This window comes from Dermochelys coriacea, chromosome 10, assembly GCF_009764565.3.
Source record: "Dermochelys coriacea isolate rDerCor1 chromosome 10, rDerCor1.pri.v4, whole genome shotgun sequence".
Classification (NCBI taxonomy): Eukaryota; Metazoa; Chordata; order Testudines; family Dermochelyidae; genus Dermochelys; species Dermochelys coriacea.
Genome location: NC_050077.1, coordinates 66161260 through 66175865, shown reverse-complemented (window position 1 = coordinate 66175865; position 14606 = coordinate 66161260). Strand labels below are relative to the sequence as shown.

Below are 14606 nucleotides of genomic sequence, written 5' to 3'. Positions count from 1 at the left end.
CACGCACAAGCAACCTAATAACAACAAACCCTTGTACAAGCACGCCACAGTGGAGAGGGGGAAATGGTTAAGAAAACAAGATTCCAAGGGCTCATTATAAACAATTGCGAGCCAAAACCCATTTTCAAATTTAACTGAAATACCTGTGTGCCAATTTAACTTGGATCAGACTCCATGTTGTAAAGAATTAGAGTACTGTTATCAGACGGAAAGCTGTATTTTTTCTTCTAAAATGTTGCAATTCCAGTGGGAAACTAAAATATCAGCAAGGGAATAGCTATAAAGGCTTTCAATACTCTCTTAATCAAATATCAACCTGATACTTGAAATTGGAGAGTATGTGCCATAGTGTATAGTGCTTATATGTCTCCCATGTCTGTAGTATTTGAGCACCTTACAATCTTGTTTTAATGCTTATATCCTCTCAAAATCCCTATGAGGTTGGGATGTGCTCTTGTCCCCATTTTACAGATGGGGAACTGAGGCACAAAGAGGCTAAAGCCCAGATTTTTAAAGGTTTTTATGCATTGCTTCACTCAGCGTTTCAATGCTTAACTGATTAAAGGAGCCTAAATTTCATTTTCAAAGGTAATTTAGGTATGTAAGAACCACACAGATTGGGAGTGGGATTTTGGCTCCTCAATACCTAAATCCTATTGAAAATGATATTTAGGGTCCTAAATCTGTTAGGAGTTGCAATGCTGAGCCAATCCAGTCTAGGTTCAGGTCACATGGTTGGGGGAAGGCTTCTTGCGCTTTCCCCCCTCACTTACACACCAACAGTAGGGCTGGCCACAGTCTGACCCCTAATATTATATTAGCTGTATGGGACTTCTCCAGCCTCTTGATATCATTGTGCACAAATCAGTCCTGATTCATTGAAAATTATTTTTCACCTTTTCTGAAAAGTTGAAGAATGAATGAAGAATTCTGCTGACCTTTTAATTATGGCACTTTAGAGAGAGGAATGTTGTGGGGATAAAGTGCCCAAGGAGTGAATTCATAACACAGAGGTTTCAGAGTAGCAGCCGTGTTAGTCTGTATTCGCAAAAAGAAAAGGAGTACTTGTGGCACCTTAGAGACTAACAAATTTATTAGAGCATAAGCTTTCGTGAGCTACAGCTCACTTCATCGGATGCATTTGGTGGAAAAAACAGAGGAGAGATTTATATACACACACACACAGAGAACATGAAACAATGGGTTTATCATACACACTGTAAGGAGAGTGATCACTTAAGATAAGCCATCACCAACAGCGGGGGGGGGGGGGGGGAGGGGAAGGGGGGGGAGGAAAAACCTTTCATGGTGACAAGCAGGTAGGCTAATTCCAGCAGTTAACAAGAATATCAGAGGAACAGTGGGGGGTGGGGTGGGAGGGAGAAATACCATGGGGAAATAGTTTTACTTTGTGTAATGACTCATCCATTCCCAGTCTCTATTCAAGCCTAAGTTAATTGTATCCAGTTTGCAAATTAATTCCAATTCAGCAGTCTCTTGTTGGAGTCTGTTTTTGAAGCTTTTTTGTTGAAGTATAGCCACTCTTAGATCTGTGATCGAGTGACCAGAGAGATTGAAGTGTTCTCCAACTGGTTTTTGAATGTTTTGGCACCTGAGGCAGGGAACTCAAATGACGCCCCCATGTCCCCTCGCTTGGGCCAAAACTTTGAAAGGTCTCAATTCTGTCTTCTTCCTGTTCTACTCCTCTCATGGTACTGCTCTGCTACCTACCCCAATAGAGGAGAACTAACAACTTAAAATGCCTTGTTCAAAAATTTTTAGTAATACTTAACTTTCAAATGCCTGAACAGCAAATGTAACTTTTCTTGTCTGCATAGTAAACACTGGCATATTTATCTGTTTGAATAATCAAAGTAGTGCTTTCCGTGCCTTCTTGGTTGCAAAGATTTGAACGGCTTCCTGAAGGTCCACAGTCTGGGCCAGCTCATGTTCTATTGAGATGGTTGCAAGGCCGACCAGCCTCTTCTGTGTCATTGTGGAGCGAAGATGTGTTTTTATTAACTTCAGCTTGGAGAAGCTGCGTTCTCCACTGGCAACTGTTACAGGAAGTGTTAGAAGTATGCGCAGAACAACAAAAGCATTTGGAAAGAGGGTGTTCATCTTATTTGTGCACATATATTCCCAGAACAGCCTTTGGAGTTGATCTTGCTGAAATGTATCTTGAAAGGGCTTGCAGTTCATCACCTAAATCACTTGCATCATGCATGTCATCATGTGTCAACACTGTCTCTAGTGTCCTGCATTGCTGATGTAGGTCTTCTTCAGGTATAGTGAGGAGTTTTGGAATATCATACAACATCCCAAATATACTGCTGTGTTCCTTGAGCTGCATGAAACATTCTTCAACTGACTGCATTGCACAATCTAGCACCTGGTTAAAGAATTCAACTTTGAATTGTCATTTGGGGTCTCTTATGGGATTATCCCATGCCTCATAATCAAAATGTCGTCTTCTTCGGTGACTCTTGTATTCTTGAATGGGTGGGAAAATAGCTTCAGTGTGAAGTTCCTATGCCATCTTCTGTGCACTCTTCAGAACGTTTTGAAATCCCTCATCTGACTGGTAAGACCGTAGGTATGACTTTGCTTTGTCCAGTTATTCCATTGCTCCAGATATATCAAAGTCAACACCTTGGAGTCTCCTGCTTCCAACATTTATTTCAAACAGTATGTCATGCCACAATACTAAGCCACACAGAAATTTGAAGTTATGTATGTTTCTGATGATTCCATTTCCCTCTGCCACTGTTCTCCCATGAACAATTCCTGTCATAGCATTCAGAGTAGCAGCCATGTTAGTCTGTATCTGCAAAAAGAACAGGAGTACTTGTGGCACTTTAGAGACTAACAAATTTATTTGAGCATAAGCTTTCATGAGCTACAGCTCACTTCATCGGATGCATGCAGTGGAAAATACAGTGGGGAGATTTTTTATACACAGAGAACATGAAACAATGGCTGTTACCATCCACACTGTAATGAGAGTGATCAGGTAAGGTGAGCTATGACCAGCAGGAGAGGAAAAAAAACCCAAAACCTTGTGTAGTGATAATCAAGGTGGGCCATTTCCAGCAGTTGACAAGAACGTGTGCGGAACAATGGGGGGGGGAGGGAAATAGTTTTACTTTGTGTAATGACCCATCCACTCCCAGTCTTTATTCAAGCCTAATCTAATGGTGTCCAGTTTGCAAATTAATTCCAATTCAGCAGTCTCTCTTTGGAGTCTGGTTTTGAAGTTTTTTTGTTGAAGAATTGCAACTTTTAGGTCTGTAATCGAGTGACCAAAGAGGTTGAAGTGTTCTCTGACTGGTTTTTGAATGTTATAATTCTTGACATCTGATTTGTGTCCATTTATTCTTTTACGTAGAGACTGTCCAGTTTGGCCAATGTACATGGCAGAGGGGCATTGCTGGCACATGATGGCATATATCACATTGGTAGATGTGCAAGTGAACGAACCTCTGATTGTGTGGCTGATGTGATTAGGCCCTATGATGGTGTCTCCTGAATAGATATGTGGACACAGTTGGCAACGAGTTTTGTTGCAAGGATAGGTTCCTGGGTTAGTGGTTCTGTTGTGTGGTGTGTGGTTGCTGGTGAGTATTTGCTTCAGATTGAGGGGCTGTCTGTAAGCAAGGACTGGCCTGTCTGCCAAGATCTGTGAGAGTGATGAGTCGTCCTTCAGAATAGGTTGTAGAACCTTGATGATGCGCTGAAGAGATTTTAGTTGGGGACTGAAGGTGATGGCTAGTGGCTTTCTGTTATTTTATTTGTTGGGCCTGTCCTGTAGTAGATAACTTCTGGGTACTCTTCTGGCTCTGTCAATCTGTTTCTTCGCTTCAGCAGGTGGGTATTGTAGTTGTAAGAATGCTTGATAGAGATCTTGTAGGTGTTTGTCTCTGTCTGAGGGGTTGGAGCAAATCCGGTTGTATCATAGAGCTTGGCTGTAGACAATGGATTGTGTGGTGTGGTCTGGATGAAAGCTGGAGGCATGTAGGTAAGTATAGCAGTCAGTAGGTTTCCGGTATGGGGTGGTGTTTATGTGACCATCGCTTATTAGCACTGTAGTGTCCAGGAAGTGGATCCCTTGTGCGGACTGGTCCAGGCTGAGGTTGACAGTGGGATGGAAATTGTTGAAATCATGGTGGAATTCCTCATGGGCTTCTTTTCTATGGGTCCAGATGATGAAGATGTCATCAGTGTAGCACAAGTAGAGTAGGGGCATTAGGGGACGAGAGCTGAGGAAGCGTTGTTCTAAGTCAGCCATAAAAATGTTGGCATACTGTGGGACCATGCGGGTACCCATCGCAGTGCCGCTGATTTGAAGGTACACATTGTCCCCAAATGTGAAATAGTTGTGGATGAGGACAAAGTCACAAAGTTCAGCCACCAGGATTGCCATGACTTTATCGGGGATACTGTTCCTGATGGCTTGTAGTCCATCTTTGTGTGACTAGGATGGTGTTTTCAGGAAGATCGCGATGGATTGTAGTTTCCTCAGGAAGTCAGTGGTGTCTCGAAGATAGCTGGGAGAGCTGGTAGCGTAGGGCCTGAGAAGAGAGTCTACAGAGCCAAACAATCCTGCTGTCAGGGTGCCAATGCCTGAGATGATGGGGCGTCCAGGATTTCCAGGTTTATGGATCTTGGGTAGCAGATAGAATACCCCTGCTCGGGGTTCTAGGGGTGTGTCTGTGTGGATTTGTTCTTGTGCTTTTTCAGGGAGTTTCTTGAGCAGATGGTGTAGTTTCTTTTGGTAACTCAGTGGGATCAGAGGGTAATGGCTTGTAGAAAGTGGTGCTGGAGGGCTGGCTAAGCAGCCTCTTGTTCATATTCCAACTTATTCATGATGACAACAGCACCTCCTTTGTCAGCCTTTTTGATTATGATGTCAGAGTTGTTTCTGAGGCTGTGGATGGCATTGTATTCTGCATGGCTGAGGTTATGGGGCAAGTGATGCTGCTTTTCCACAATTTCAGCCTGTGCACCTCGGCAGAAGCACTCTATGTAGAAGTCCAGTCTGTTGTTTCGACCTTCAAGAGGAGTCCACCCATTGTCCTTCTTTTTTGTAGTGTTGGTAGGAAGGTCTCTGTGGATTAGTATGCTGTTCAGAAGTGTGTTGGAAATATTCTTTGAGTCGGAGACATTGAAAATAGGATTCTAGGTCCCTGACATTCTTGTCTGATCTACACTTTTCTTCAGGAATGTGCATGGTTACATCCGTTTGAGATGGAGATATGGATGCTGCAGTAGCTGCCAGGTCGCCTGCACTCTGACTAACTGGAAGATCAGGCATCTCCTCACCATTCACATCCTCACTGGGGCCGGAAGGCTCACCGTGAACATTTGTGTATATGTATCTCAGGAGAGCTCCTTCCTGCTTAGACAGAAAAAGAAAGAAAGCAAAGGAGGCTTTTCTGAATGCTGCCCCAGAGGGGCATTTTCTTCTTTCACTCATGACTGCTGTTCTGTGCCAGCAGTAGTGGCTCTCAACACTCAATTGAAGGGGACAAATAAGCAGGCTGATAGCAGGGCCTGAGTGAGGGAAGATATCAGCGTCTTAAGGGCCTAACTGGCTCCTGCTACTTCAGTTGACTGCCTGTTCTCCTCAAGTGAGTTCATGGAAGCAGCAGGAAACAGGAAGCTCCCTGAGAAGTTGGTGTTAATCAGTCCAGGCTCCTGGCGGTGCTAGAGAGGTACGAAAGAGGCTCCTCCTCCTCTCTCTCCCTGCAGCTCCTGCTGTTTTCTGTTATTCCCTCTCCCCTTTTCTCCTGCCTGCCTGTTATGTCTCTTATGCCCTCCTTCCTCCAGCACAGCACTCCACCATCTCTGTGCATCTAGAGCAGAGAGAATACATATGCACCAGCAGCAGACACAATTTGCTACACTCTGGGTCCTTGTGGCATACACCCCCCGCCCCCCACAGTCTGGCACCTGAGGTGGCCACCTCAGTTTACCTCATGGTAAGGCCAGCCCTGCATGGGGCAGCAGAAGAGCTGGTTCATGACTTCTGTTGCAGTCTCAAGATTGCAGTAGTTTCTGCTGCTTGTTTTATCTTACTCTGCAGGTCTGTGGAATAGCCAATAGATCCACATACTCCCAGACCCACCAGTCCCTTCCATGGCCTACCCCTACCAAAGTCTCCGAACTTCTACTACATTGTGGAGTTCAGCTTTGTAGTGTGCAGGGTGTATAGGCCCCATGCAGGGCTTCCAAGAATCCTCTCCACTTTCCTTTGCCCTGTAGGATTACAATAGTGCTGCTGCCTCCTATGTACCCTCAGAGGAAAGAGGGAGGTACAATGATTTGGCCTTTGGAGCAGTAAGTTTGATGCTGAAAAATCTTACTTAAAAAACACAGCAGTTGGTTAACAGAACTGAACATGCTAGTTCTGCAAGGGACAGAAGAGAAGGCAGTTTGCTAACCACATTTGAGATAAATTTGCAATCAAAATAGTTTGCAGAATGCAAACATAATACAAAGGTAACCCTCACCAACTGTAAAGGAGTGTTTTTTATTCATAGGAATGTACGTGCAAGGATTCCTGTCTTCTTATTCTTACAGTTCAAATGTATATTTCCCAACAGGCGGTTTCTTAATTACACAACGAATGCTGGATATGTTCAAACGACCTACAGACCCACCAGAATATAATTATCTCTACCTCCTCCCTGGAGCAGTGTTTGTTGGAGGATATGGTGCCTCTCTTGCCAGTGGATATAACATTGAACAGGTCAGACAACATTCAGATTTATTTTGCTCAGTTATCAGGTTAGCAATCTAAGCAGCTAGGCTCAGTTGTGCTAGCAAAGCTAAATAAATGAAGGGCCTGATTCTGCAAATATTTACTGCTGGCCTTAATAGTTACTAGTATGTATAGTAAGGGACTATTCACAGTAATAGGTACTTGGCTCAGTATTTGCAGAATTAAGCCCCTAATTTTTAGTATTGGCCAAACTATTGACTTACACGTGAAATATTCTCCATCCCTTTTCACTGGATCATGGAATCTCTAGTTTCCTAGTAATCTGTCCATCACTAAGAGTGAGGAAAAAACAGTTTTATAGCGTTTCTGTATCCCACACTCCTTATTTGACCAAAACTCATTTCATTCAATAAAAGATTGCAGAATTTGGCTCTGCATTTCCATTCCATGATGGTCTGTTTGTCCTTTCATGGGTTTCTTAAGGAAGGTGAGATACAGTCAAGTTACTGTGTCACCTTACAGGGAAAAAATTTTGCATGTATGAGTTTTAAAAAAAAAAGTTTGTTGAAATATAGCATGGAATTTCTGAAGTAGACAATGGTAGATGTAATATTGTTCAATACTGGCTTTTCTGAATCACTTTTAAATAGTCATAAAGATCACAGGCTGCACTTTGCATCATTTCCCAGCATCCTAGCAACACAAAACATATCTACCCCCTCTATAACAAATCTCAGAATGTGCTCTTGTTGTGTAGAACAGAATCTTTAGATGTAACTCTTTGCAAGAAGAAATTCTTCAATTGACTATCAACTGGATTGAGCAAAACTGGTGACCTAAAGAATAAATGTACTTGCAGAGACCCCACAGAATCAGTTACTTGCCTTGGCATGACAGTAATGTTTCTGCATTGGTTCAGAGGTTCATCATGGTGTCCTGGTAGTATGTGGAAGACAGAGTTTCTGTAAACTCTTTGAACAAGTTCTTTTTGCTTTAGTAAGAAACCCTCTTGCTCTTACTATTTTAAAAAATGATTATTATTTATTATTTGTTGAGCACCTTGAGAGTGTGTGGCAGTTTACAGGCGTAAAAGTATATAAGGTCCCTATCCCAAGGAGTTTACATTTTAAACTGGATAGACAATGCAGTTCTGCTTGAGCTGTTGAATTAAACTTCTTAAAAGATTTACTATTTCAACAAACTTTTTTTTAAAACTCTCACACACACATTTTTCCAAACATCTTTATTAATGACCTGGATGTAGGCATAGAGAGCATACTGATCAGGTTTGTAGATGACACAAAGCTGGGGGAGTTGCCAACACTTGGAGGATAGAACTAAAATTCAGAGGGATCTTGATAAATTGGAGAACTGGGCTACAGACAACAAAATGAAACTCAACAAAGACAAATGTAAGGTGCTACATTTAGGGAAGAAAAAACAAATGCACAAATACAGAATGGGAGATAACTGGCTTGGCACCAGCCCTGCTGAGAAGTATTGGGAGTTGTGGTGGATCACAACCTCAACATGAGTCAGCAATTGGATGCTGTTGCAAAAAAAAGCAAATGCAATTTTAGGTTGCATTAACAGAGACATAGCATGTAAGTCACATGTGGTGGTGGTACCACTCTACGCAGCACTGGTTAGGCCTCAGCTGGAATACTGTGTCCAATTTTGGTCACCAATGTATAGAAAGGATGTAGAGAAACTTGAAAGGATCCAGAGGCGAGTGACAAAGATGAATCAAGGGGGTGGAATGCAAATCATATGAGCAAAGGCTGAAGTAATTGGGTATGTTCAGATTAAGGGGGGATATGATAGCAGTCTTCAAATATTTGAAAGGCTGCCATAAAAAAGATGGAGAAAAGTTGTTCTCTTTTGCCATAGAGGCCAAGACAAGAGGCAATGGGTTCAAACTACAGCATAACAGATTTAGATTGAACCTCAGGAAAAACTTCCTAACTGTAATAACAGTAGGATAATGAAACAGACTGCCTGGGGAGGTTCTTGAAGCTCCTTCGCTGGAGGTTTTCAAAGGAGGCTGGATAACCAGCTGTCTTGGATGGTTTAAACACAACAAAGCCTGCATCTTGACAGTGGGTTAGACTAGATGACCCTTGCGGTCCTGTCTAACCCTATGGTTCTAATTCACTTCCAAATTCTTAGCTATTATTCTAAATACAGACACCAGAAGCTGAGTCAGTCTAAGCAGCAAGCTATTGTTGCTGAAGACACTGAAAGAAAGTATTCTGTGAAGCAAATGGCATGATAGTAATCAGAACCCCCAACAGAATTGAACTGGTCCTCTCCTACTAACCCTTAGGACTTCACTCCACCCACAGAGGTGATCATCACCAAAAATCTGGAAAAAAATGAGGTATCAATTTTCATTAATTCTTTAAAGTACTTTAAATAAAACCATTTCAGGAAAGGAAGCTGATAAATATCCTGGAATTTATCAGAAGGTCAGTTAGCAGTCACTAGGCAAAGTAATAGAGCTTATTTCCCAAACAGCTGTATCGGAGAGAGTTTTTCATTGGGACCCTGTTCTTTGAAGCTATACTGAACTACTAGTCTGGGATACCTGATACTTCGGTTAAAGGAATTAAACAATACAATTGGCTCCAGGAAATAATACACCAAAGAGTGCTGATAGTAAAAATGTAATATCTAATAAATACCTTGCTGAGCTACAGAGCTGAAGAAGAACTGGAAACAGTAGTGGAGGTTTATAGCTTATTTTCTAGATACAAATAAATCAATAGCTCAGAGTATGCTTCCTGGATTTGGACCTAAAACCATAAGGACCAGGCCGATAGTTAGAAAGACATTGGGCCAAATTCTCTGCTGGTGTAAATGGACAAAATGCTATTGAAGTCAAAGGACCTGCACTTCTTTACACCAATATAAAATTTGGCCATTAAATGTTTCCCAAATAGTGACACATTTTGAAAAAGTAGGATGTATGTAGGGTTACAGATAGGATTCTAGAAGGAGAATTATCTGGTAATTTCTAATAGTGCTGCAAACCTGAATGTGCAGCCCAAATTGACACCATTAAAATTATTTTAGTGCTAGTCCTTCTAGCCTGTTGCCTGGATCCTAATTATGATACAGTATCTCCTCGCTTAACGTTGTAGTTATGGTCCTGAAAAATGCGACTTTAAGCGAAACGATCTAAAGCTAATCCAATTTCCCCATAAGAATTAATGTAAATAGGGGGGGTTAGATTCTAGGGAAACTTTTTTCACCAGACAAAAAACTATATTACATAGTATAAGTTTTAAACAAACAATTTAATACTGTACACAGCAATGTTGATTGTGAAGCTTGGTTGAGGTGGTGAAGTCAGAGGGTGGAAGAGGGTGGGATATTTCCCAGGGAATGCCTTACTGCCAAATGATGAACTAGCACTTGGCTGAGCCCTCAAGGGTTAACACATTGTTGTTAATGTAGCCTCACACTCTACAAGGCAGCACGAATGGAGGGAGGGAAGACAGCATGGCAGACAGAGACACACACCCTATGTGGGAGAGAGAGAGAGAGAGATGCGCATTGCCTCTTTAAGTACGCTGTCCCCACTCTAAGTACATTGCCTTTGGATCAGGAAGCTGAGAGCAAGCTCTCTCCGTCCTGAGCCCTGTCCTGTCCCCACCCTGCTCTAGATGGAGAAAGGATAAGCAGAGGGCAGAACAGAGGGGGAGGGGGACACCCTGACATTATTCCCCCTCTTCTCTTCTTCCCCCCCCCCCCACACATCAAGCAGGAGGCTCCCAGGATCAGCTCCAAGGCAGAGGGCAGGAGCAGCACATGGCAGTGAGGGGAGGGACACCTGAACTGTTGGCAATTAATAGCCTGCTGGGCAGGTGCCTCAAAGAGAATTTAGGGGAGCCAGGAGCTGATAGGGGGCTGCCAGTCCACCCTGGTTCCAAGCCTCCCCCCCCAGCTAGATGCAATGGGCTGCTCTTCCTGCAAGGAGTGGACAAAGCAGGCGGCTGCCAAAGACTTATAAGCGAGCATTGCACAACTTTAAATGAGCATGTTCCCTAATTGATCAACAACGAAACAACGTTAACTGGGATGACTTTAAGTGAGGAGTTACTGTATTATGTAGTCACATTTTTAGTAACAACCTGCAAAAAATAATCTCTGACAGGTGGTTGTCAGCTTCAGCTATTGATTTAGATGAATGGCAAACAAGTCAATTTACAATGCTTCAGCAGTTGTTTGGTGGAAAAGGTTTCTTTAAAACTAATCATTCCTGAATCCCAGAAAAGCATTTTGTACAAAGCAAGCATTGTTTAGTTGATATATTTCCCCACCCTTCTTTGACATGCTTGCAAGCACCCCTGTTGGCGAGGCTTACTAGGGTAAATGTCCTTTAGAAATATTTACTCTCAGTATTTTCTCCCTGCCTCTCCCTCTCCCTTGTATAGATATCTGGGCACTATGCTGACAAATCAGAATGACTTGCAGCAACTCTTAATAGTGCAGAAAGCAACCAACCACAGTATTGCAGGGCATCCCACCCTCCCACTTATGAGAATCCCATTTTTGATTGCTCTTTTGTTTCTCCCCACTTGGAAAGAGCATTTTGGATATGTGTCTTTTTTTAGAGGATCTCAGTGTCGTCATTACTGGGTGAAGTGACACCTCCTGGTCTCTCCAAGCATACCTTCTCTATGCCTCAGGCCATCGCCTGTCTCTTGGAGAGGAATCACAGGATTGTCCCATCTCAGATTGGGCCCTGGGTTGCAGTCCCATGGTATTAACAGTGATTTACCTGAGCAGGTCTGACTTACGCCAGATCCTGCAATTCTGTTCCTGCCAGGACAATAATGGTGGTATTCAGTTATCAAACAGCCTCCTTAAAGCAAAGTATCATTTATTTAGAACAAAAGCATTTCAGGGAAAACATGTCTAAAAATAATAATGATAATAAAACAGAATGCACAGACTTTTCCTCCTAAGGCTTACCATTCCCTGGATCTGGGGAAGGCCCGATTTCTTTAGATTCCCTCCACAGTCTCTCTCTCTGTCATACTGTCTACTTAGCATCTGTCAAGCCTCTCTCCTCCCGCCACCATCCCCTCTACCCCTCAAAGGCTTTTGACTGTCCGATCTCCATGTTCCAAGCCTGGCACAACAAGCTTGCATCTTTGGAGACAGGATGCCTGGTCCTTAAACATGATAATTTTACCCATTGTCTTTCAAGTATGTGCATGGGTTTTCTTATCTGGGAAGCCATTGTGTTCCTTTCTTGCTGGTTCTTCCCACCACCACAATATAATTTAGATCAACACTTTCTAACTAAATAGAGGAAAATCTTACAACCATATACAGTAATTTGCCCTCACTGACCCAGTCACATAGAATGTTCGTAAAATTGTTACACTTCAGTATTAATAACACTATTACATGTTAGCTCTACTTTTCCCACATTTAGCTCCTTTAAACAGCTCTTGAAAAGTACAGCAAGCAAAGGGTCTTGTGCTGGCCTTTCTGGACTTTTATGCAGGGGGTATGGAATGTCTTAGTTTCATTTGTTACTAGGTGATTAGAGAATGGTGGGTATGCAGCCTATATTCTTTTTGTCATTGTCACGTTGTTTTAGATTCATGATTTTAATGGATTCAGTAATACAGGTGGGGGAAAGGTAACATGAGCTTTCATGCTGTGAAATAAAATCACCATGTGCTTTTCAAACACGAGAAAGAACACCACATGTTATTTATAAATGCATCATCATGTAGGGATTTCAGAACATTTTGTGAATCAAAACACTTAAGAATCAAAGTAACAGAAAATCAATGGGAGTGATCTCATAGCATTACAATCTTTAAAATGCCATTTAAATGACTGATTTGATAAAATGTGTTTCTTCCACACGCAAAGAAACTGCTGATTAAAACCATTTAAAAACACACACAATGCAAAAGAGATGGTAAATCTAGCAAAGGTAATTGTACTCAATTACTTTAAGCTTGAACTAATGTGTTATTAGTTTGTTACTCTAGGGAGAGGGTAGTAAGAACCCACGCACATACACACTTGAAGATGAGTCACAATAGCAGGGCAATGAAGACTAATGCAAGAAAATACTAGTGCAATGGTTATGGAAATAGCCAAAAATATGTACTCAAATATATGTCACTGGGGATTGAGGCTGTGTATTTGAGAAGTTTAGTCAGTGTCACTGCTGCAATGTTGGCAGAGTGGCGTGACTGAGAAATACAGGAATAGGGAATGGAAAGGAGACAACTTAGGGAAGTTTCAGCACATGGGGCTGAATAAACTGGACTCTCCACTAATATGCAAAGAAGAAATCTTCCATATCTTAAACCATAAACTCTTGGCATTGAAACTTCCCCTCCCCCTACTCTAGCTGAGGATCCTGGAGATTTTGCAACACCCTGATCTATTAACTTTTGCATTGTTTTACAGATGATATATTTGGGCTCAGGTCTTTGCTGTGTTGGTGCACTGGCAGGATTGTCTAGTCAGAACACTTCTAGACTTGGTAATGCCCTAGGTATGATTGGGGTGGCTAGTGGTGTAGCAGCTACGGTAGGAGCACTGAACCCATCACCTGAAGTACTCACTCAGATGTCTACTGCCATGGCAATGGGTGGCACAATAGGTATGTACAACACATTGTACAATTCATGTAGCTTGACTTCATCCCACTAACCACATTCATTAGTGGTTTATTAACCAATTAATAATTCTTTATTTATAATAGGATGAGAAAATACATTTGGAAAATGCATTAATGCCTAAAGGTGGCACTCTTGCCTAAGAGGAGAACTTAAGATCGTGAAGCAGATATGTACAAAGCTTATAAATTGTTTTAAAATTTGGTTACATGGCTTAAGCTTAAAACATTTTATTTCTAGGAAGTAGTTTACCTGAATATGCACTTGCTGGCAAGTTACAATCAAAGGAAATAGTAACCATAGCTCAAAATGGTGGCTGTTGTTATAGAGTTTATGATAACAGTATTTCCCAGAGGCTCCTTTCCCCATTTTCCAGAGCCTCATAGATCACCTTTCGTGGTCTTGCTTTGGGATCCTGAAAGTCTCACTACAGACAACCCTACAGTGAATTTTTTTCCATTGAAATTTCCCTCCATGTAGTGGAGAGCACAATCCGGAAAATTTAAAATCCTCCTATTCATTACTTATGCCTCTCCGAAATGTTTTTACTGCTAATAGTTTTGATGATGATGTTAATAATACTAATATAATTAATAGGGTGAGAGGAGAAAGATTAGCAAGTATGTTCCTGGATCACAATACTTCTGAACGATTGGTCTGTAGTCAGGATCTTTGATCTGGCAGAGGATTTACTAATCTTCAGTGATGGCCATTCATGTGTAGCCATATAGGGTCCTTATAACAGGGTATGCTGACCCTTTTGGAAGGGTAGAAATCCATCCCTGCTCTGTTCCACATTTCAGCCCAGAAGGAACTTTGGGAGTTGTAATCTCCAAGGAACATGGGAGTTGGAGGCCTGACAGCAAGGAATGCTGAGAAACAGCATTCCCAGTTTGTGACTGAGAACGCAGTGTGCTCTCCCAGTGCCTCCAGGAGCATTTTGCTTGCCTGCTCCCTGTGGACAGAATACATCTGGGAGATATGGACTGATATGCCACAGCACGCCCTCCCCAAGGAAGAGATTGTAGCTTCAAAGCCCCAATCTGGCTCTGTTTCCTATACTCTGTTGTCTCAGAATGTTCTTGCAAATATACTTTTGGAGGAGATTTAAATTGAATTATAATTTCCTACAACTATTATGTTTCTATTGTATTGCCCAAAAAGAAAAACAACATAAGAAAGAAAACAAAACTCTGTTGCGTAACTGCCTGTTTATACTTCAA

At 42.0% G+C, this 14606-nt stretch overlaps 1 protein-coding gene across 1 annotated transcript in view; it reads left to right on the top strand.

The window, feature by feature from the left end:
• The window catches only part of LOC119862516 (NAD(P) transhydrogenase, mitochondrial-like), a 68982-nt gene that overhangs the window by 34837 nt on the left and 19539 nt on the right, over window positions 1-14606 (top strand). The window contains exons 14-15 of the mRNA XM_038419345.2: window positions 6606-6751; window positions 13172-13367. Of these exons, the coding sequence (XP_038275273.1) occupies window positions 6606-6751; window positions 13172-13367 (342 nt within the window). The remainder of the gene's footprint in view (window positions 1-6605; window positions 6752-13171; window positions 13368-14606) is intronic.